At 38.3% G+C, this 24,960-nt stretch overlaps 1 protein-coding gene across 3 annotated transcripts in view; it reads right to left on the bottom strand.

Moving 5' to 3' along the window:
- Nucleotides 1–22,661, bottom strand: part of LOC126176922 (uncharacterized) — a 54,452-nt gene extending 31,791 nt beyond the window's left edge. For 2 of the 3 annotated variants that reach the window (XM_049924107.1, XM_049924105.1), the window contains exons 1-5: nucleotides 21,981–22,653; nucleotides 20,573–20,694; nucleotides 15,938–16,187; nucleotides 15,616–15,841; nucleotides 5,298–5,614 (exon numbers count right to left, since the gene is read on the bottom strand). In XM_049924107.1, the coding sequence (XP_049780064.1) occupies nucleotides 5,298–5,614; nucleotides 15,616–15,841; nucleotides 15,938–16,187; nucleotides 20,573–20,694; nucleotides 21,981–22,142 (1,077 nt within the window). In that variant the 5' untranslated portion in view covers nucleotides 22,143–22,653. Of the gene's footprint in view, nucleotides 1–5,297; nucleotides 5,615–15,615; nucleotides 15,842–15,937; nucleotides 16,188–20,572; nucleotides 20,695–21,980 lie in introns of all 3 variants that reach the window. The other variant, XM_049924108.1, reaches the window with a different exon arrangement.
- Between the last annotated feature and the right edge of the window lie 2,299 nt (nucleotides 22,662–24,960).

Below are 24,960 nucleotides of genomic sequence, written 5' to 3'. Positions count from 1 at the left end.
CTCCATACGGCAGGGAGCCAAGGGCGACAGCACAGGCGAAAGCACCCCTGTCAATATGGGCAGGTGTCCACGGGAGTGACACTGAGGGAGAGACAGAAAGATTGGGAACTGGTCATTACCATACAGATCATCAAGGTCTTTACCATGGCCAGTGATTGTGGTTCTATCCCAAAAAGTGTCAAGGGCATTGAAATCACCCAAGATATGGAAAGGTGGGGTGAGCTGTGGAATCAATGCAGACAATATGTTCTGAGACCCTTCACCCTCAGGAGTGAGGTAAACATTGTAGATGGTGATATCCTGAAATGCTCTTACCCGAACAGCCTGCTCGGAGGTCTTCTCTGAAAGTGTTCATATGGAAGTGAAACATGGATGAAAAATAGTTTAGATAAGAAGAGAAAAGAAGCTTTTGCAATGTGTTGCTATGGAAGAATTCTGAAGATTAGTTGGGTAGATCATGTAACTAATGAGGAGATACTGAGTAGAACTGGGAAGAAAAGAAATTTGTGGCACAACTTGACTGGAAGAAGGGATACGTTGACAGGATATATGCTGAGACATCAAGCAATCACCAAATTAGTGTTGGAGTGAGGTGTGGGAGGTAAAAATCGTAGAGGGAGATCAAGAGAGCTGCATCAAACCAGTCTTCGGACTGAAGACCACAGCAACATTCAATTCAGCACAACTTCAATAGTTATTCCATCTGCTGGATAAATTCTACTATCTGATTCCAGTTACTGGGTTTGACCAATGATGTCATACAAGAGGCAAGGTTGTTACATAGAGCAATCTTTGAAAGCAGCTGACGATATTCATAAATATATGATAAAATCACAATTACAGTTCATGTGATTTTTTACTTAGCCACAAATTACATCGAAATAAATTACAGATACCGGAAATAAACAAGAACAAAACAAAAGAGAAATATATTTATTTGTGTGTGAAACAAAATATTGTCATAATTTATCCTAGTACGAAAAGCACAGAGACTCTTTAACGCCCATTAAAGGACAGCGCATGATGAAATGTTAATATTATAGAACAATGCTAATTTATAACAACAGTTATTGAATCTAATGGGGCTACCTCAGGAATAATGTACATGAAGCAGAAGCATGAAATGTGGAAAATCAGATGCAAAAATCCTAAAATAAGACGATACGTGAACAATGAAAATTCACAAAAAGTAACAAATATTGGAATTGATAAATAGACTTGACCTATATAAATAAATTCTAGTTACCAATTCCAATACTAGTTACTTTTAACAGTATTTCAGAGAGCAATTACAAGTGCAGGAAACCTACTGTATTTCAGAGCACACACTTCCTGCAAAAAATGATGTAAATAAGCGATAACTAGAATTGACGTCTTATATAGCTTAATTCTACTTACTGATTCCAATATTTATCATTTTTTGCAGTAGTTTAGAGAGGAATTACAAATGCAGAAATCCTATCCCATAACAGTGTGCACACCTGCTGAAAAATGTTCTAAATAATGAAGCATAAATTGTTGGAGTCAGTAACTAGAATTGACCTATACATCAGGTCAGTTCTAGTTACTGATTCCAAGCATTCAATTGTTCAAAATTTTGGACATGTTTGCAGTAAGTGTGTGAAGTCAGTTTTAGTAGGATTTCTAGAGTTCTTATTGGTGTCTGAACTACTGCAAAAAAACAACAAATATTGTAGGTATTGATTCCAAGATCCTTTCTTTTTCATAGTAGTGATACCAAATTTAGAAATCTTATAACACTATTGTGCACACATTTGTTGCAAAAATGGTCTAAATAATGGACAGTGGAATCGTTAACTGGAATTAATCTCTATAGATAAATTATAGTTACTGATTCCAATATTTGTTACCTTTTTGCAGGAGTTTAGAGTTACAAAAGAAGAATTCCTATTACATTGCAGTGCCCACACCTTTTGTAAAAAGAAAACATTATAAAACTTCCTGGCAGATTAAAACTGTGTGCCAGACCGAGACTCTAAATCAGGACCTTTGCCTTTCGCGGGCAAGTGCTCTAACGACTGAGCTACCCAAGCACGACTCACGCTCCGTCCTCCTCACAGCTTTACTTCTGCCAGTATCTCGTCTCCTACCTTCCAAACATTACAGAAGCTCTCCTGCTAACCTTGCAGAACTAGCACTCTGCCAGGAAGTTTCATATCAGCGCACACTCTGCTGCAGAGTGAAGATCTCATTCTGAAAAACATTGTAAATAATATTACCATGGAATGGTTCGAATCAATAACTAGAACTGACCTATAAAGCTTAACTCTAATTACAGATTCCAGTACGTGTTACTTTTTGTGAATTTCCATTTCTTGTGTAGTGGTTTTTCTTTTAGGATTCCAGTGTCAGTTTTCCCACATTTCATGCTACTGTTCTTTTTATGTTTCATATGTGTTATTATTTATTTCATTTTCCCATTGCTGTGCTACATTTTAGTTTCTTTCCAGTTAAAAGTCCCCACTTTCCCACAGTAGCCCCTTTAGATTCAACAGTTATTATAAAAAATTAATGGATGTAAAGGTTCTCCGTACTTTTCTTACTCACATTAATTATGATGATGATTTATGTCAGACATGTATACTTCTCTTTTTATGCTCGTGTTTTCTTTTTGTTACCTTAAATTCTTTTCAATATAATTTGTGGACAAGTAATTAATCAGATGACTTCTGATTGTAATTTTATTGTGTGCTACTTTGTTTCCAAACATGATGAGTTGCTTTCAAAGCCTGCCTCTGTGTAGCATCTTTGCCTTAGATATGACGTCATTGCTCAGCATCTTTGCCTTAGATATGACGTCATTGCTCAAAGCCGAAGAGTGGAATTGGATACTAGAACTGACCTCAATGTACCTATCTACTATTCAGCATTCTTGTATAGCACCACATTCAAGTGTTCCTGTTCTCTTCTTGTGTGTACTTTATATCATCCATGTTTCACATCCATATAAAAGTACACACCATAAAAATACAAACAGAAAGGGATTCCTAACATTTAGATTTTTATTCAGTGTTAAAGAATTTCTCTTTTTTAGATGAGCTTTTATTGCTGCTGCCAGTATGCATTTTATATTTCCTCAACTTTGGCTAACATCAGTTATTTTGCTGCAAAAACAGCAGAACTCTGATTTAATTCTACTACATTCCATTATTCTTATTTTGCTCTAGTTGCTAATGATTTTATGTCCACCTTTCAAGACACATTCCATTCAGTTTAAACGCTGTTCCAAGTCTTCTCCAGCCTCTGACAGGGTTACAATGTAGTCAACAGACTTCAAGGTTTTTATTTCTTCTCCCTGAACTGTAATTCCTTTTCCAAATTTCTCCTTGGTTTCCTTTACCGCTTGCTCAATGTAAAGGTTGATTAACATAGGGGTAGGCTACCATGCTGTCTGACTCCCTTCTCAACCAGTTTCCTTTTTGTGTTCCCTGGCTCTCATCACTGCAATCTGGTTTTCATACAAGTTATAAATAACATTTAACTCTCTCTATTTTATTTCTGCTGCCTTTAGAATTTCAAAGAGTGCACTCCGGTGAACACTGTCACAATCTGCCTCAATCTACTAATGTTATAAAGATAGGTTTGCGTTTTTTCAAACTATCTTCTAAGATAAATCAAAGGGTCATTATTGCCATGTTTGTTCCTATATTTCTCTGAAATCCCCTAACTGATCTTCCCCAGCATTAACTTTACCCAGTTCTTCATTCATGTCAGTATTTTGCAACCACAACTTATTAATCTGATGGTTTGGTAATATCCACAGCTGTCGGCACATGATTTGTTTTGAACAAAAATTATTACATTCTTCTTGAAGTCTGAGAGTATTTACTTGTCTCATATGTCTTACATACTAGGTGAAATAACTCAGTCATGGCCAGCTCTCCATAACATATCAGTAATTCCGCGAGGGAGTGTCATGTATTCCGGCGGGGAGGGGGGGGGGGCAGTCTTGACTTTGGTCCTTCAGTGCTCTGTTGAATTCTTCTCACAGTATCCTATCTTCTCTTGCTATAATATTATCTTGAAGTGTGGTTGGTTGGTTGGTTCGGGGAAGGAGACCAGACAGCGAGGTCATTGGTCTCATCGGATTAGGGAAGGACGGGGAAGGAAGTCGGCCGTGCCCTTTGAAAGGAACCATCCCGGCATTTGCCTGGAGCGATTTAGGGAAATCACGGAAAACCTAAATCAGGATGGCCGGACGCGGGATTGAACCATCGTCCTCCCGAATGCGAGTCCAGTGTCTAACCACTGCGCTTGAAGTGTGCTTTCCTGGAGAAGACACACTATACATTCCCTCCTCCCGTCAGTTTTATCTGTTTTGATCAGTATTGGCTTGTTACCTGAACTCTTAATATTCATACAGATGCTTCCATTGTCTCCAACAACTCTTTAATTTTCCCCATGGGCGGCATCTTTCTTCTTCCTAGTTATGAATGCTTCCTCAGCCTTGTATTTGTCATCTAGTCAATCCTGCTTCATCATTTTGCACTTCTTGTGCCTTTACCATTTTGCACTTCTTGTGCTGCTTCATTTTTATATTTTCTCTTTTTGTCACATAAATTCGATAAATCAGGTGTTATCCAAGGATTTCTATTGTGTATTGCCTTTGAACCTGGTTGATCCTGTATTACCTTCATTATTTCATTCTCCAAAGCTACCCATTCGTCTTCCATTGTACTCCTTTCCTTTGTTTTTTAGTCAATTGTTGCCTAATACCACACTTTGAAACTCACTAACAATCTCTGGTTCTTTTCATTTATACAGTTCTCACCTCCTTAATTTGCTCTCTTCTGCAATTATAATCAAAATTATAATCAATAATTTATGGTTAAAAAAAAGAGGGTTTCATGACATTTTCAAACACCCTTCTTGCCCCACAAAACTGCTGCTGAGCAACTATTACCTCATTTCCAAATGGAATATTTAGTGCAGAGCATTCAATTTTGAAATGATGGATGCAGTAAAAGCTCTATTCCCTGACTCATTTGGTCACTCAGCAGTTAGCAAATACAGCAGAGGTATAGAGAAAGGCATTCATCATTAAATGTTTGAATGTGAGTTGTACGTATGTTTGAAAGATGTACAGTTGCTCCGAAGTTATCAAACAAATTTTATGGATTGCCCATTATTTTTATATTCCACAAGATGATGTGCTCATTACTTTGTGGATGACTCATTATTTGCAACTTTCCAGATAGAAATCCACTAACTGGCAGAATGCTTTGTTTAACAATAGAAAGTACTTTTAATGATGCCAATACCAAACGTATACTCACAGTTATGACAAGAGCATCACCACTGGTGTGGAGGCAGCATGCGTGAGTCACTCCTCTCACTGCAAGTTCTCTGATTTGAGGGCCACTGCCAGCACCACGACTATCATTATGTGATGTTTTGCAAGCTTCTGGTTGCCAACACCATAGATGACTCCCATCTCCAGCCAAAACATGACTGCCAACACCACACGATACACGGATAGTGCCAGGGAGACAGGAAGTAACATATTCTAGCTGCCCCATGCGTTTCTCATTGCTTCGTACTTCTACAAGAAGGCCTGGTTCCAGAGCTATGACCAATTTCATGTGTGTACCACCTGTTGGATACTAAACACTTACTTAATGTCCTCATTAATTTCATTATTAGACATAGATAATGATACTTACCAAGTTTAAAAGTAATAATAATTGCTATGAGGAAGCTGAATTTTAAATTAATTTTTATTTGGTTATTTAAATGTAAGAAAAATGCCAAGATTTTTATGACAATTTAATCAAGGGAATACAAGCACAACTCTACTTCGTGCAACTTAAATGCTCACTATCACTTTCTTTACTTTCAAATACTTCCTTGTATCCATCAGAAATGTTTTATTTCAATGTTATGGGACAGAAACTCCGTCTACATTCCTTACATTTACAAAGTACAATCAATACAAAGATGTATGCCATAAATAAATAAACAATAATGAAATAACTTGCTGTATAGGCATATAGATGTATATATTCCAGATTAAAGTGTTGACAAGAAAAAAGGATAGGAGGTTAGTTAATATCATCAAGGCAACTTATCAAAACAACATAAAATTATTAACCCAGTTGGTAGATAGAAATTTGAACTACAAATACACATTCGGTGTCTTAACCACCAAGCGCCCCCCCCCCCCCCCCCCCATTCCTCCCTGCTCCCTCTTGCTGTTACTGCCGATACATGGTAAAGACATTAGGCATGGTCCTCCTACAAACCACTGCCGTACTTGACATTAATTGTAGAATTACAGCAAGCTGTTCTTTGAGCTACAGAACTGTGAGAGAAATTTTGTTGACTATACCTTCATAAATAAATATGACTGGTACCATTTGAGAATAGCCATGAAATTTGTAAATAGATCTCTTTCACAGTTCACTGTATCAACATACATTCTATGAACTGCAAGCAAAATATGAACACACTATATGACATGCTGATGGTTGCATATGAGTTCTCTCTGCTGGACCCTCCTTTCTCTCTGCATTGGATAGATGTATCAGACAGAAATAATCATGAGCAATTTAATCTGACACACCTACCTTTTATGTGTAACATCGTCTTTCACGCTGATGATGGGGGCAATGTGTCGTGGCACATACGAGGATGTTGGCATCAACATCTTATATCTTTTTGAGTGTAAACTCATACACTTACTGGTAGCTTCTGCTGTTTCCATATAGTGTGGAAACATTGTCCGATGATGGCAAAGTTTTATTTTTTGAGTTGGGCACAGGACCACTTTAGACAGTCTGTCTTGTACCAATGATGGGTAAAGGTGTCATGTCAACTGGACATGAGATACTGTGGCTTATGTGTTGTTATAAAAATGTTAAGTTAGTAGCAATGAGATAATTAGTAAAAAATCAGCTACAAGCTTCTAACTATTCATTCTGTTGAGAGATGCAATTGGAAATCCATGTGTGAGGATTTCTGGACTGATGCTCAGTTTGTTCACGTGAGGAACAGTGACTATTACGAACTTATTATATTATCTTTCAGGTTAATAAATCATCAATAAAAACACAAATCATGCAAGCAATAGGTAACCACTCACTGTATAGCTCAGCAACCTAAAGGTACAAGAACAAGACTGAAAATCTTTCTGAGCTATCAATATCCTCCTGCCTTTGCAGATTATATTGTCACAGTGCTGGGACGAGGGCAGGAGGACACCATAAGTTCGGCAACATTTTCAGTCTTGTTCTTGTTGCTGAAAGCACTGAGCTACACAGAGAATCATTAACTGTACTCATAGAATAATTATCACTGCAGCATCAGGTAAATGATACCAGCTAGGAAAACGTAGCAATGCACACACACTGATTAACCAGAACATTATGAACACCTACTTAATAGCCAGTATGCCCACCTTTGGCACGAACAACAGTGGTGCATAGAGACACGGAAGCAATGAGACCTTAGTAGGTCGCTGGAGGAAGGTGGCATCACATCTGCACACACAGGTCACATAATTCCAGATAATTCTGTGGAGGGGGGGCTATGAACTCTGACACCACGTTTGGTCACATCCCAGATGTGTTTGATCAGGTTCAGACTGGGTGAGTTGGGGGGACAGCACATCAATCGGAAATCGCCGCCGTGTTCCTCGAATCACTACATCACACTCCTAGCCGTGTGACATAGCACATTATCTTGTTGATAAATGCCACTGCTGTTGAGAAACATGGTTGTCATGAAGGGATGTATGTGATATGCAACCTATATACGATACTCCTTGGCCCTGTCAATACCTTGCGAGAGCCCCACTGAACATGTCGACATCCATGTAAACGTTTCTCCGAGCATAATGGAGCCACCATCAGCTTTTTTCTGTCCTGCAGTACAGGTGTCAAGGAGCTGCACCCCTGGAATACAAAGGATTCACACCCTCCCAATAGCAGGAAGAAGATATCAGGATTTATCAGACCAGCCAATGCTCTGCCACTGTGCCAATGTCCAGTGCTGATGGTAACATGCCCATTTTAGTCATAGTTGCCAACATCATGGTGTGAACAGTGGCACATGCATGGTCATCAGCTGCAGAGCCCTATTGTTACGAGTGTTCAGAGCACTGTGTGTTCAGACACACTTGTACACTACCCAGCATTACAATTTGATGTTAGTCTGCCACAGTTCGCCACCTGTCCTGTTTTACCAGTCCGCTTAGCCTACAATGTCCAACACCAGTAACAAGGGTTGGCCATGCAACCCTACGGTGTCTGGACATGGTTTCGCCTTGGTTTTGACACATGTTGAAGACACTGCAGCACTCCTCGAACACTCAACATGTCGTGCAATTTCTGAAATGCTTGTGCCAAGCCTCCGAGCCATCATAATCTGCCCTCAATCAAATTCTGATAGATTGTGTGCCTTTCCCACTCTACACACAGATAGCATGCTCACTGATAATACATGCACTGTGCATGTGTCTGCCTAGCAGTCATTCCTCGGCAGGTGACACTGGTATCACTTGGATGGGATTATATCAATAGTAGGTCGGTGGTCATACAGTTCTGGCTGATCAGTGTATGTTTGATTTGCTCTATTCCAATATTTGATTTGTGAACCTTGGGATAACACTTCGAGGGCAATGATTCTGTGCTTTCGTGAGTTGGACTCTGTTTTTGGACTAGAGTGAGTGTTTCATATTTCACTGACTGTTTCTCATTTGAATTTCAAATATAGTGAGAACAAACTTTAGGCTGCTATGTATGCTTTAAGATGGTTTTTTATTTTTATTTTTCTCTTCTCTTTCATTTCATGTCAAGTTTCATTTGTAACTGTTTCTTAGTTATTTCTCTTCACATCTTATTATTTGCTTCAATATCTTTGCTGGCAACCTTTTAAGCAGTAGCGCTCTTCTATATGTACTCAGAGGGTGTTATGTTTTCTAACTTTGAAACAGAGCGAAACACATATGATGTAATCTAGGTAAAGTAGAAGAAGCAAAAAGCAGTTCCTGTGTGTGTGTGTGTGTGTGTGTGTGTGTGTGTGTGTGTGTGTGTGTGTGTGTGTGTGTTTGTGTTTGTGTTTGTGTTGAGAGGAGCATAAAGGCAAAAGAGTGGTAGCTCAAAAGTTACGACTCTGTGCAGCTGTTGTAACCGCGACCGGAACTGTCGAGAGGTTGCCGAGAACGAAAGCATGGCGGGACCAAATGGGAGCAGCCCACGAACAAACAAAACGAACAGGGAAGGACGGGCATGAACAACGACGGACGAATGAGCAAGTCCTAACGAACAACAACACGCAAATAGCAACAGGGTCACAAGCGAAACCTCACGAATCCACAATATCCACTCGTATACGGAAATAAAGTAATGTATACACGCTCTGACTGTAGGTGAGATGTCGATAGACTAACGCGAATATCAGACAGCCTGCTGAGCAAGAGGCAGGTGTTTAAATATATGATAGAGTACACCACTATTGGTCACTGGGATCACGTGCTCCACCATGGCGCCCTCACATTATACACGGGCCAGGAGCGCACGCACAGCCGTGGCTTACGGCGTGACGGTTTAGGAGACACCTTTAGTGGTAATTGAGGTCCATGCCGTCTGGTGCAGATTCGAAACCCGCGGCGCTCTGTACCAGAGCAGCGACATCATGCTTCGATCAGCTACTTCTGTAATTTTCGTTTATCAAAAAATACTTAATTTCAAAAATAAGGAACACAAAATATCAGTTATCTGAACTGGTAATAAATAGCTTAAAATGGAAAAATAGATGGGTTTCTGCAGTTGACAGAATTCATATCCTACAAGATAACATTCTACATCTCGTAAAGCTTGCCGTCAAACATCATTTTCATAGCACTATACAGTCTCAAGAATGTGTCTCCTCTGGAAACTGTTGAAAGAACATACTATAGCATATCGTTATTTATAATGTCTTTTATACACAAACATTTATTTTAAGGGTACAACAATAATATTCTGATTTATTATAAGCAGACTAAATATTTTCTACTCAAAATTAAAGCCGAAAATGAATGCTGCAAATATTTGTGAAAAAGGAATATTATCTATTTATCATCTGCTGGAAAAGGAACAACTAACCGAAGCAAAGCTAACATAAACAAAGAATTAACAATACACTACAGTAGGGAGACACTAAAATTCTCTACAGTTCTCTCATAACGATGAAGAAAAAGGAACTAACAGACCAGATACTGTAATCAGATTAGTACTATCAAGAGAAGCTACAGATGGTTGATAAACCACCAATAAGGGCTTTTTTTAATAGAAAAAAGAAAATAAACACACAGAAACAGAAAAGAAATACAGAGGGCAAGTGAAAATGAAAGGAAAGAAAAGCAACATAAACAGTGAATGAAAAATAGTTTTATAAGCAAAACAAGCTTGAGAAAAAGAGGAAAACTTTTCTTACTTCATGCATGTAACTGTAGGTTTCATGAAACATGCATGTACATCCACTAAAATGAACCTTCTAGCCACAATCTCAATACAGCACTGTATGGTATAACTTCTAAGCTGTTCAGCAAAAATCTCTAATGTCCTGACAGGTTCCTTCGATCCTGGTCGTAATGTAAAATTTGTGATATGCAATATTTGAATGGGTTGGCTTGATCTACACATTGCAAAAATGGAATTGCTAATATCAGCTTAAACACCAGAGAAATGCATCAATGACACTTATGAGACAGACCTGGTATACATTGTTCTTTTTTCTTCTCTCTCTCTAAAAAAAATAAATGGAAATGCACCACAAAGGAGTTATCCAAATGGGATGGAAATGATTACAACCTCAGAAAAACTGGATGATTTATTCAAGAGAAAGAACTACTTCACAAACTGTGCAAATCAATAATGCATTAACTCACCTCTAGCCCTAATGCAAGCAGTTATTGAGCTTGGCATTGACTGAAAGAGTTCTTGAATGTCCTCCTCAGGGTTATCATGCCAAATTCTGTCCAATTGGCATGTTAGATCACCAAATTCCAAGTTATTTGGAGGACCCTGTTCACAATGCTCAAAATGTTCTCAACTTGGCAGAGATCTGGCAACCTTGCTGGCCAAGGTAGGGTTTGGCAAGCACGATGACTAGCAGTAAAAAGTTTCCCTTGTGTGGGTGGTCATTATCTTGCTGAAATGTAAGTCCAAGATTGCTTGCCAGGAAGGGCAACAAAATGAGGCATAGAATATTATTGACATACTGCTGCATTGTAAGGACATCGTGAATGACAACCAAAGGGGTCCTGCTACGAAACGAAATGACATCCTTGATCTTAACTCCTGGGTGTCAGGCCATGTAGCACGCAACCAATATCCGAGGTGTCTCCAGGCATGTCTTCAGCCTGGAATCTCGTTGATTGGAGTAGGATTGTCCACAGTGATGAGTCCTGCTTTGAAATGAGTTCTGATGACCAGTGAAGGCGTGTCTGGAGATGCCCCTCAAGAGGGCATCCAACAGCTCTATTAATCAATGCCAAGCCAAGTAACTGTTTGCGTAAGGGTCAGAGGTATACCAATGAATTATTGACTTGCTCAGTTTGTGTAGCTCTTTCATTTGAATCAATCATCCACTTTTTCTGTAATTGGAATAACTTGTTTGCATGTACATTTACATATTGTAAAAACACTTTCTTTGTGTGTAGTGACATAAAATCCTATTAACTACCAATCAAAATTTAAATGCACCTGTCCCAGACAAATTTGAACTGTTTTGGGTATCAAAGGTGACCCTAGTGGATTTCCATTTCCTCCCTTGAACTTTAATTCTTATGCCACATTTTTCTTTTGTTTCCTTTACTGCTTGTTCAACACACGAGGTCTGTTCAAAAAAATCTGGAACATTCATAATTTTGCACCAATGGTTTGTTGGAGTGAAATGCAGTTGGCATCCCTGCACGTGCCTGTGTTTAATGTGTAACTGCTGGAAGTTTCATTATTGTATGTCTGTTACTTATTGTTCAGTGCTGTATTGAGTAGAACGTTGTGTAACACAGTTTGCAAATTTTGAGATGGCAGAGTTAGAGGAGAAATGTGTCTGCATTAAATTTTGCTTGAAACTCAAGAAACCCTTTACAGAGAGACACCAAATGATGCAAGACGCCTATGGTGATGAGTGCTTAAGCCATACTCAGTGTTGCATTTCGCTGTCTGCTGATGCTGCTCTTGTCAGGACATCAGTGAAATTGTGTGCCAATCGAAGACTGACTGTCCGAACGATTGTAGAAGAATGTAACATTACAGCTGGATCATGTCATGAAAGCCTGACACAGCATCTTGGAATGTACTGACATTGCATCTTGGAATTCTTTGTGCTGCTGCCAAGTTCATCCCATGGCTCATGAGCCAAGACCAGAAAGATCTTCGCACAAATAAGAACAAGATGTTCCTTAAGAGAATCATAAATCGTGATGAGACGTGCATCTACAGTTATGATGTTGAGACCAAGGTTGAAGCTCCGCAACGGTCAGGAAAGGTTCTTCAAGATCAAAAAAAGCTCATCAGGTCAGTCAAATGTCAAAGCCATACTGATAGTTTTCTTGGACTTTTAAGGATTCGTTCATTATGAATTTGTGCCACGGGGAAAAAACCGTTAAATGGCACTATCAGGATGTGTTGTGATACCTGTGAGAAAATGTGAGAAGGAAACAGCTGAAATGTGGTGAGACAATTCATACATCTTGCATCACAGTAATGCACCTGCACATTTATCCCTGTTGCCATGTTGGTGCATGACTGTTGCACAAAAAACACAATCACTGTCCTGCCTCATCCTCCAGACCTAGCCCCAGAGGGCATTTTTTTATTTCCAAAGTTGAAAACCCCATTGAAAGGATGAAGATTTGCAACAATAGATGAGAAGAAAATTTCACAGACGGCATTCCACACAGTCCAGCAAGAAGTGTACCAAGACTGCTGACGGAAGGTAAAAGGTAAGAATGGAAAAATTTTGTGGACAAAGTTCTGGAATATTTGAACAGTCCTCATTCAGACTGAATAACATCGAGGATAGGCTACAACCCTGTTTCACTCACTTCATAACCACTACTTCCCTTTAATACAACTTGACTTTTTCAACTGCCATCTGGTTTCTGTACAAGATGTAAATAGCCTTTTGCTTCCTGTATTTTACCCCTGCTACCTTCAAAATTTCAAGCTGTATATACATTTCCCAAAAAATTGTTCCTGACATCAACAACATAATTTATGGGGGGAAAAAAATCAAAGAATCATTTCTGGTGTTCTCATAGTTTCTGTAACTTTCTGACATATGGACCTGTTTGCATAACAATGCCAGCTTCCTAAGTTTCTCATCTCGTTGGTTATCTCCTGAATTACAAGTGGAAAGCGGAGTTCTTGCTATGAAGCCTTTTCTAGGTTTTCACACTGGAGAAGACGTAGCAAGGGAGCATAATACTATTGCAGATAGCTGAGAGACTGACCAATGCAAATACATTAACTCGTTCATGACAATGAGACTATTAAGATGAAAGGCATTTCAGTAGCTGAGTGCGATTGTGCTATATGTTTCACTCATTTGTCTCAGAGGCTTATATATGAGTCATAGATGTAGTAGGAATGATTGCTGCTCATGGATGTTTTGTAATGCACTTCAATCATTAAGTTTTTTTTCAAGAACTGCTGTTGGCATTCAAAAGGTGCTAAATATATCAGAGCATCAGTTGATGCAAGCTATCAGCATGAAGTGGATTTCTGCTTTTTATATGGTGGAGCACTCACAAAAACAGGCTAAATTGTTGTATGAGGCTACTGTGATAAACATGATAGTCTGTCTCATCAGTGATGTTTGACAGAGCAGTGCGTTAAGCATCTGATGTCCTTTGAAAAAGCAACAAAAATATGTTCTGATCTCCATTGCATATCTGTAGTAATCCACATGTTGCAGTATTAAATAAGTATCTTGGTACAGGTGAGACAGCACTAAGAACCCCTGACTTACCGCATCTGAGAGCCTCATTGAAGGCTGAATTAGAAAGTTGTTTCAGCTCCTTAAACGAAGATCCAAATTCATTGATTGCAACTTTTCTAGACCCAAGTTTCAAGAAAATACAAGACTATTTGGTGATTGTTTAAGCTGAAAGGGCTCAACAGAAGATCTTATTGGAATATTGTGAAAATTTTACTACTTGTAGCAGCTCATCTCCAGTGTCTACTAAAAGAAGTAAAGCAGATGAGACAATCAACTGTGAATTGCAATGTCCATGTCATGTTTTAGAATTGCTTTAAGATGGTGACAAATGAATATAATAAATGTGTGTTGGTCAAAAAACAAATGTGACTGCAAGTGAGACTGACTTTTATTTAAATACTGTTCAAATCAATTGCAATCATGAGCCTTATATTTGGGGGTGGGGGTCAGCTAATGCAGCACAGTGCCTGAATTTGACAAAGTTTGCCAGAATTTATGTTTCAGTGTCTTGACCAGTGTATATAGTGAATGACTTTTCTCTGAAGATGGACTTGCTTGTAAAGACAAGTGATATTTACAACCTCTTACTGCAGAGAAATTGGGGGTTCATTCACCATTATTTGCACCTAGTTCAGTATTACTAAATTATTTATTTATTTATTTTTTGTTAAAATGATTAATATATAATGTTTTGGCTGGAAGGGCACCGGCCTTGCCGCAGTGGATACACTGGTTCCCGTGAGATCACCGAAGTTTAACACTGTTGGACGTGGCTGGCACTTGGATGGCTAACCATCCAGCCACCATGCGTTGTTGCCTTTTTTCAGGGTGCACTCAGCCTCGTGATGCCAATTGAGGAGCTACTCAACCGAATAGTAGCGGCTTCGGTCAAGAATACCGTCATAACGACCGGGAGAGCGGTGTGCTGACCCCACACCCCTCCTATCCACATCCTCCTCTGAGGATGACACGGCGGTCGGATGGTCCTGGTAGGCCACTTGTGGCCTGAAGACGGAGTAGAGAGTACTTTTGGATGGAAGGGATTGTGTTTTTATCTGTGTTTAGAGAACTAAATAAAAGTCAGGTTTATGAAATTTTCATAATTTATTGAACAGTGGTACCTACAGGTTACTGATCTCTTATCCATTATCCAACCACATAGACAATTGTGCCAGATACTGGATGCTTGCCACACATCCGTTTCATCTCTAAAGTAAGTTAGGTCTATGTTTATATTTTTGATTAAATCTATACACATATAAAATGTGATGCTTTCAAACTATGGAACTCAACGAAATTAGTACAAGTTAATTACCACTGTTCTTTTTCTTTTCTTCCTTCATCTCTTATCTTTTTCTGAAGAAGAGTGTTTCAATCTGAAAGTTTGGAGTGTGGTGAATTACTACCAGCTTAATCTCATTTCTGCTTGCTGGTCTTTTCTTCCTATTTCTGCTCACAAAAACGGTTATTTCTCTAACAAAATAAATATTTTTCTTGTTGAAAGGTATCAATGACATGCTCTAATAATTCCTAAATGAAAATTGAAAAAATTATTAACAGAAAGGAGCACAAGAAAATAGGACACTCACAGAAGTAACTATCTGGACTGTGTGATTACTAAGTTAAATTGTATCCCTGGGCCATTCGCCGTATGTACAGTCTTACCTTGCAGAAACATTACATCTATAACTGGATGAACTGAAGAGTATAGCAGTTTTGGAAGCTGAGATGTCTTGGTGTTTGGGACATAAAAGACTTGTCCACTTTTAAAAGCAATAAAAATAATTTCTATATCTAGTATTGCCATGTCCCCAATAAGAATGCCCATCAAATCGCGAGCCATTCTTTTCTGCTTCACTGCCACCAGTATGCATTCATTTTTTTTCAGAATCTGTGAATATTCATTATTCAAACATGAAACATAAGTATATAACAATACAGAATAAACAATATTGTATTTTTCAGTTTGAAACGTGAATGTACATACCTTTGGGGGTATATAAGATATTTCCTTTGAATGAAGTCTCTCTGTCTTTGTGAAACATTTTGCAACACTGAACACTTCAATGAAAAACTTGCCGAAAGTCTCTTGTACCACAACAAATCCTTCACTTAGAGGGCAGATATTTGCTACATTATTTAGGGCAAGGATGGGATCAAAATAAAATTGTGATACTCTGACATCTTCATCAGCAGAGTCTCCTGATTCAAACAAATCTTCATCTCCTCTTTCATAGCTGAAAGAGAGAGAAATTAAACGCACTTACATAAGTTACAATTTTTTGGAAACTAAATTCAAATTGCAAAACTCACAGACAGATAGAATCACAAGAAAGGTAGAAGAGGAGGCTCTGCTTAGCAGTTGCAGAAAGAGAAAGCATTGGAATGCCAATGATACACATTGAAACAAAAGAAAAATAATAGATGCTGAATCTCTAGCTTTCTATTGCACTTCACTCTGTTTAGCAACTGGTGAACCAGCATCCACTTACAGCACTACGAACCACATATGAAGAACATACACCCAAACATCAGGTTCAATGTCCAACCAGAAAGAGAAGGAATATTGTAATTTTTTTTATGCTTTTGGTACAACAAGTCAGACTTCTGCCACTCTGTGTACTGCAAGCAGATACTGCACACTGATTTATAGCACAGTACTCAGTTTTCACAATCCAATCCAGAAGAGAGCCATTTTAAATAATTGATATATAGAGCTACAGCTTTCTACATCTACATCAACACTCCGCAGTCTGCTGTACAGCATGCGGCAGAGGGTACCCATACCACTACTAGTCACTTCCTTTCCTGTCCCACTCACAAATAGAATGGGGAAAAATTGCTGTCTATATGCCTCCGCATCAGCTCTAATTTCTTGTATCTTATCTTCTTGGTCTTTATGGGCAATGTATGCAGGAGGCAGCAGAATAATTCTGCAGTCAGTTTCAAATGCCGGTTTTCTATATTTTCTCAATAGTGTTCCTCAAAAAGAATGTCGCCTCACTTCCAGAGATTCCCACTTAACACTTGCACATTGTTCAAACCAACCAGTAACAAACCTTGCAGCCTGACTCTGAGTTGCTTTGATGTCTTCGTTTAATCTGACCTGGTGGAAATCCCAAACACTCATGCAGAACTCAGGAACAGATCACATAAGTGTCCTATACGCAGTCTCTTTTACAGATGAACCACATTTTCCTAGAACTGTTGCAATAAACCAAAGTCGACCATTCGCCTTTGCTACTATAATTCCCACATGCTCATTCATTTCATTTCCCTTTGCAATGTTACACCCAGACGTTTAAACACTTCTACTCATCTGCCTTGATTTATATTTTTCTACATTTAGAGCTAGCTGCCACTCATCACCGATCTAGAAATCTTGTCTAGTTCATCTTTTATCCTCCTGCAGTCACTCAACAATGACACCTTCCCCTACACCACAGCAAACAACCACAGATTGCTGCCCACTCTCTCTGTCATATCATTTATGTATATAGAGAATAATAGCAGTCCTTCACACTTTTCCCTGGGGCACTCCTGACTGTACCTTTGTCTCTGATGAACTGTCGCCGTTGAAGACAACATACTGGGTTCTATCATTTAAGAAGTCTTCGAGCCGCTAATATATCTGTAAACTTATTCCATATGTCTGTACCTTCTTTAACAGCCTGCAATGGGGCAATGTATCAAACATTTTCCAGAAATCTAGAAATATGGAATCTGCCTGTTTCCCTTCATCCATAGTTCACGGTATATCATGTGAGGAAAGGGCAAGTTGAGTTTCGCACAAGCGATGCTTTCTAAAACCATGCTGATTCATAGGCTTAAGCTACTTGTTCTCAAGAAAATTTATTATATTTAAGCTGACAATATATTCAAGGATCTGCAGCAAAGCGACGTTGGGGACACTGGTCTCTAATTTTGTGGGTCCATTCTTTTGCCCTTCTTATATACAGGAGTCACCTACACTTTTTTTCCAGTTGCTTGGGATTTTCTGCTGGGTGAGAGATTTGCGATAAATGTAAGCTAGGTAACGCTCATTGCCGCAGATTACTCTTTGAAAAACTGGATTGGGATTCCATCCGGACCTGGTGACTTATTTGTTTTCAACTCCCTCCATTGTTTCTCTATGCCAGGGATGCTTACTGCTTGTTGTGTACACAGGAGCCCATTTGGTGCTCAAACGATGGTATGTTTGTACAATTCTCAGGCATGAATAATTTCTTGAATGTGAAATTTAAAACCTCGGCCTTCATTTTGCTATCCTCAACTGCCACACCAGACTCATCAACATATGACTGGATGAAAGCCTTTGACCCACTTAGCAATTTTACATAGGACCAGAATTTTCTCAGGCTCTCTGCCAAATCTTCTGCTAAGGTATGACAGTGGTAGCAGCTGTATGCTTCGTGCATAGATCTTTTCACAGACGCACAAATCACTACTAACCTTTGCTTGTTGTCATTTGCGCTTTCTCTTCTGGACCGAGAAAAGTGAGATGCTGACAACTGCTTATCTGCTCTTTCTAGCAGAAACACTCCCCTAGCCTTTTTAACTGATTTATTAACTTTTGTAGCCATAGCTGCTATAATGACATGATCGCTAATACCAGTTTCAATAGTGATGTTGTTGATAAGATCCGGTCTATTTGTAGTTACATGGTCAAACTCGCTGCTCAAGACAGTTTCCAGAAAATGTGTTCAAAAGTACTTCACATAACTGTCAGTCTGTATCCTCTGTAATGGGCCCACAGACATCCCAGTCTATACTTGGTAGCGTAAAGTTGCCCCCCAGGTGCCCGGTAAAAACTTGGCTTCACCTAGACCTGTTACACACAACCACATAACTTCACTGCCATGTTCAATTTTTTTTTTTTTTTTTTTTTTTTTTTTTTTTTTTTTTTTTTTTTTTTTTGCCCCCCCCCCCCCCCCCCCTAGAGGATCACTTGGATTCTGTGATTAAGAGACTGAAGTAGTTATTCTGAAAGAATGGCTTTGACATATGTGATATAAATAATAAGGTTGGTTCTCTCTAAGAAATGGAAACATGAAAATATTGAACAATCACGTGACAACCAACTGATTGTGCTCATTCCTTTTTGTGGCGCTGCATGTAGCAAAATAGGCAGGGTCCTGGGAAGACGAAGAATAAGACCTATTTTCCAACCATCCAATAACACAGGAAGATACTGTGCCCAATTATGGACAGTTTCAGTCACAGTATGCTTGGGATTTATAATATCCCCTCTGAGTGTAGAAGCGAACTAATCTGTCAGTCCATCCATTCCCTTTACGACAACTGTGCAGAACATCAATGGTACATTAGCAACTGGGAACTTGAGAAATCAGCTATTGCTTGGCACAGCCTCGCAAATAAACAAAAATACTGTCTGATGAAAGAAAAATTTAATCCTAGGCTTCTACATATGGGATTTTGGGTTCTCACCTCCCACCTCTCCATTTACAACCATTAGAGACCCTGGCAAGTAGTTACTAGTTATTTCTCCAGTTGGTCCTAGAACATGTTTAATTTTTTTCAGGTTTTTCAGTTGTTCATTTATGGGTGTATAGGCACTGAAAACAATGTAATACCTTTGGTTTGCGTATTTGAATGTGAGAGTGGAGAGTCTGTGTAAAGGAGAACTGAAGTCCATCATGGAGTCACTTATTAGTTTGTTAAAGCACAATTTCTTGCCAAGTTTCTGTGGGTTTCCTCTGATACCTCACCCAGGCTTCCCATTGCATATTCTGGTCCCCAACCCTATCCTGCTATCCCTCCCCCTGCCCGCCCCAGCCTCCTCCTTCCCCCCACCACCCAATTTGCTTCTCCCATGTGCTTCTGCTCGTAATCTGGCCTCGGCAGCCTGAGACAGTGGACACATGTGCGTGAGTTGTGCTTGCATGAGTGTGTTCGTGTATGTTGTCCAATTCCGATTAAGGCCTTTTAAGCCGAAAGCTTACTTGTTTGACAGTCTTTTTGTTGTGCCTATCCAATACCCAGCATCTCTACTATATGGTGAGTAGCAACTATCTTTTCATAATATTACCTAAGTCTTATATCCCAAACTCTATTTTTTTCACTTGGAACAAAAATAAATTGAGAGTAAACAGTTATCTCCCTACAATACTTACGAAAGAATACTGATTCTTGGCCTAGAATTCTACTCAGCTTGTTCTCAAATTTCATTTATCAGCATACCATCCAGTCACAGCATGTTCATAACCCAGTTATTCAGCTATTATTTATCAATCCTTTCACACACTTTCTGAGCTAATATGGTAAATGTGTATGTTTAAACATGATTGTAAAAATGAGCAGTTCTTAATCAGGCCATTACCAACAAGTTATTAAAATGTATCACATATCTACAATGTCGTATAGCTTCTTCTCTTCAACTGCAAATAAAGAAATCTAAGTTTCCACAATGTATTGTACTTTATCACTTTTATGTCAGGTATCTTGAAGTTTTTATTGGCATATTTGCTAAGTAACACTTTTCCAAATCTCTCTTAATGAAGCTCACAGCAGTCCAACTTATTATTACCTCAGCTACAGTCATATTTCTCTTAATACAGAAGTATGATGGAAGTAAAAAAGATTATTTGTTTCTTTGACATACCTTTTCTGACTGCTGGATCCGTCTGTCTTGCACAGCTTGTATAATGAGGCATCACTCCCTAGACAGCATACACTGCCATGCAGTTGAAACACATTTACAATGTCACTCTTTAAAGTTAGTACCTGGAAATACCATGGTGAAAGTCCACAGTGAGAATTCCCTCCATTAAAGTTATAAAAAAAGGGGGTATTACAGAAAATATACAACAGGGTTACAATCAAACCAACGTCAATAGTTACAGTCAATTTGTCACATATTTCTCTATCATTTTCTGGTATGGTCAACACAGAAAATATAGCTTCAAACAGTAGCAATTATAAAAATTGGTGTACACAATTTTTCATTAGTAATATTTGCCCCTAATACTGTCTATTTCTCTCTTCAAATGGATTATTGTTTACACAAAAGTGTCTATTCACGTGTGTGCACAATTAGAAAATGCTAGCATTGTGGCTATCATCTTACACAACAGGTGTTGCTGTAACATGGTAACTGTTACCAACAATGACACTTTAGTTACACAAATCTGACTAAGACAGTCCACATTGATTGATACACTGTAAAGCAGGAAAATGGATTGAAAATAGTATACATTACAGGCTGATTGAATGGCCAAGGCAAATAATGGATTAGGTGAGACATGTTTACTAGGATGAAGACTTCCTACACGGCTTTCCTGTGAGACAGATGAACATATGGGAGCACTAGTGAGGAGCTTATTTCCCAGTGATGTCCACATGAAAATATAAGTAATATAATTTCGCTGGACCAAGAAAAGTAATCCTATGAGAATTCTAGCTTAAATAGTCACCAGCAGGAGGAACATCTCTTTTTCTGCTAGGAAATACTTCTAAGCACTCAATTTTTTTAGAAACTGTCACACCACATGCCCTAGTAGCATCCAAAATGGAAACCATTCTTCAGGTATATAATTAAAGGGCTAATTTCGAAGGAATGTTCCTCAAAAACAGGTGTGTTCATATGATCCAACATATCTAAAATGCCTACTGCTCATTGTTGTGGCACAGACTGTTGGTCAAGATTTGAGCATATTACAATTTGCTGTTGTGATATATCAAAAAGGCTCATGTCAGTACAGATAATACTGCAGAGTGAACATGTATGCTGGACTTGGTGAGTTGTGGCTTGGTAGTCCAGATGAGTATAAAGGAGAGTCTGAGGAAAATATATAGGTTTCCCCAACACACACAGTGAGAGTTTACTGTTGGAAATACAAATTTACTTATACACTGCGGTGTTGTTAGGTTCTGGATCCTTGAGTTGACAGCTTTTTAGGGTGTTTTCCAACCACGTTGTAAGTCTAGTATGGTGTTAGAATACCCAAATTACTACCCGGAAATGTAATGTTGAAAATACAAGCAAAATTAACCCCATCGTGTGTACTTACTTCTGCGGTAGTGTCCTTACTATCAATCGCACTGATATCATATAACACCAACTCTTTCCCCTGCCACAAGGCGAACAACTCTTTATGGTCACTTCTAATAATGGTGATTCCGTCACATCCAGCGCTTGGTGTTTTTAACGGAATAAACTGGAAGTGACTCATGAAACGATCCACAGTGACACGACTCCAAGTAATTAATTCTTCGTTTCAAAGTAAATGTCTGTTCACTATTTACATGTGTGGGGTCTACTTTGCATGACATTCTATGTCACAATAAAGGCCGTAAATATCTTAATAATGTTCTAGAACGAAATTGCCTTTTTATGAAGGCGGAATGAAAAGTAAAATTCACAATATCAGTCATATTGTTTGTTTATTTACGAAAATTAAACTCCATAGAGTACCTCCTAACCTCACTCCCGAAACCATATCTCCCGCCTGTAATATCACCTGTGCTTTTACAAAAATCTTTGAAATGTACGCTGGACGGCTTCCACAGGAAATGAAAACTTGCACTTCCTTAAGCCAATCTTTCACAGACACCGAAAATTTGCATAAACATCCCCCAACACTATCCCGATTAGCCAACGGGTATACGGAAACATCCTGCTGGCTCGCTGTCATGCGACTTGGCCTGACTGTTAGAAACTTTTAAAGTCGTTTAACTCAGTAGCCTCATACACCTTCCTTCACCTTTGCCAAGAGTTTCATCAGCTTCCACTAGGTGAGCCTGCTCTCCTCATTGGCTCCACAGTACAGGCTCAGAATTATTTGTTTGCTAGCGTGAAGAAAAGTTAGCGACTGAGCAAAACATGAACTGCAAGTGACTAAATACTTTGTAAGGCAGCAAAATGTTCTTAACATTCGGATAGGTATTTAAGTGTGGCTGTTACAATTACCTGTAAACACTTACTCCATTATCACTAGCATGGGAAAGTTTTTCAGATGGTTTGAAATATGTAATTGTTAAACCTCTTTTTAAGAAAGGGGACAAAAATACTACAATAATTATTGCTTAATTTCCTTACTGGCATCCCTTTCCAAAATATTAAAAAAATTATGTACTCAAGAGTAGCCTCATACTTAAGTAGAAACAATTTACTTAGCATATCATAGCTTGGATTCCCGAAGCGTTGCTAGACTGAGAATGCTTGTTATACATTCACTCATCAAATAGTACAAACTTTAAGTGATTAACTATCGCCAGTTGGTATTTTGCGATCTTTCCAAGGCGTTTGATCATGTAGATCATGTTATTCTCGTAGAAAAGCTGAAGTTTCGTGGAAATGATGGCTTTACACAATGATGGCCTGTATCATACATAACAAACAGAATGCAAAAAGTTGTGTTGTGAAATTCAAACAATGTTGGAAAGGTAGAAAATTTTAGTGACTGAGGACAAAACACGAAGGGAGTAAGTGTGAACTTAACATTTAACAAGCAAAATTGATACTAGTGTCATAAAAAAATCCCATCAGAGATAAAACAACAGAAGAAACTGTAAATTAAATTTTTAGAAGTGCTATTATGACTACAGAACTACAAGTAAAACCTTTAGCGCCAATTACAGTGGATATATCTATTAAATATTGTTCTGGAAGCATTCAGAACATTTGAGGAACCAAATTAGTGGGGAACAAGTTTCTGCTTTTAAGATTTAACACATATCCAAATTAGTCTATACCTTTTTATAAACGAAAAAGTTTTGAAAATTTATGGAAATATGAGATATTTGCGAAAGTAAAAGAGTAGATTAAACATTTTTTTAAAATACAGATGTTGTGCCACGTCATAAACGCAACATAATGTAAGTTGGTCAGTTTATCAAATATAAATGGCATCTCTAATGAATTTTATAAAACTGAAATAAAACCAGAGTAGTAATTTATATTTTTAGTGACATTAAAGAAAGATTAATTTTCACAGAATAGCCCAGTAGAGTGCAGAATTATGGGATGTACTCAGCTAACTTTGAGTAAGGCAGAGCTTTTTCAAAGTGCTACTAAATTATATAAATATTAAAAAAACATCAGTCAGATACTTCATATCCAAAAATATGTGCAAGCATAGCAGAAAATAAAGCGTATCATAAGTTCCCATAATCTGAAGAAGTTGTGTAAAATCTTGGTTTATTATAACATATTGATGAAAATGTGAACTTCTCAAACAATTAAGTTCAGCTACTTTTACTCTTTGTATAATTGCTAATCTTGGACACAAATGAATTAATATCTCGACACATGTATATTTTCGCTCAATAACAACTAGTGGAATACTTTTTTGTGCTAACTGAACACTTATAAAGAATGTATTGGTGGCATACAAACAAGCAGTAAGAATAAAATGTGGTGTTCATCTTCGGACATGATGTAGGTGCTTCTGCAAGCGACTAGACATTTTAACTGTGCTTTCATAATACATATATTCGCTAGTGAAGTTCGTCATAATTAATACATCACGATCCCAGAAGAGCTGTGAGATCCATAACTAGAACCCTACAGGGAAAAAAGACCTTTACTACTCATCATTAAAGCTATCAGTGGCTCAGAAAGGATTCCAATAAATATCAACAGAAGTCTCTGGTCACTTGCTCAGTACCAGTAACATAAAATGTCTGACAGGTAGCAAAGCAAATTTTAAATGTAAACTTAAATCATTTCTGCTCGAAAACTCCTTCTATTCTATGAATGAATCTCTTGAAACTAGTGACCTGTAAAAAAAGGTTTTAAGTGTAGCTGATGAGCAGGAGTAAAGAATGATACTTTCGTTAACATTAATAATAATCATGTATACATATCTTGTAAACTGACTCATTCCACGTAATTTCTATAAATGAATTGTTCAAATGATCTATGGTACATGTAACCAACTAACTAGCTACTAGACTGTTACTGGATCTGCACCACTTACGAGTTACGACTGATCAGAATGCATCAAGGTTCCATTGTTTACCGTATTGCATGTAAGTTTTAATCTGTCA

Source organism: Schistocerca cancellata, chromosome 3 (assembly GCF_023864275.1).
Source record: "Schistocerca cancellata isolate TAMUIC-IGC-003103 chromosome 3, iqSchCanc2.1, whole genome shotgun sequence".
NCBI lineage: Eukaryota > Metazoa > Arthropoda > Insecta > Orthoptera > Acrididae > Schistocerca > Schistocerca cancellata.
The sequence above is the reverse complement of the archived record's forward strand: the minus strand, read 5'-3'. Positions and strand labels throughout refer to the sequence as shown.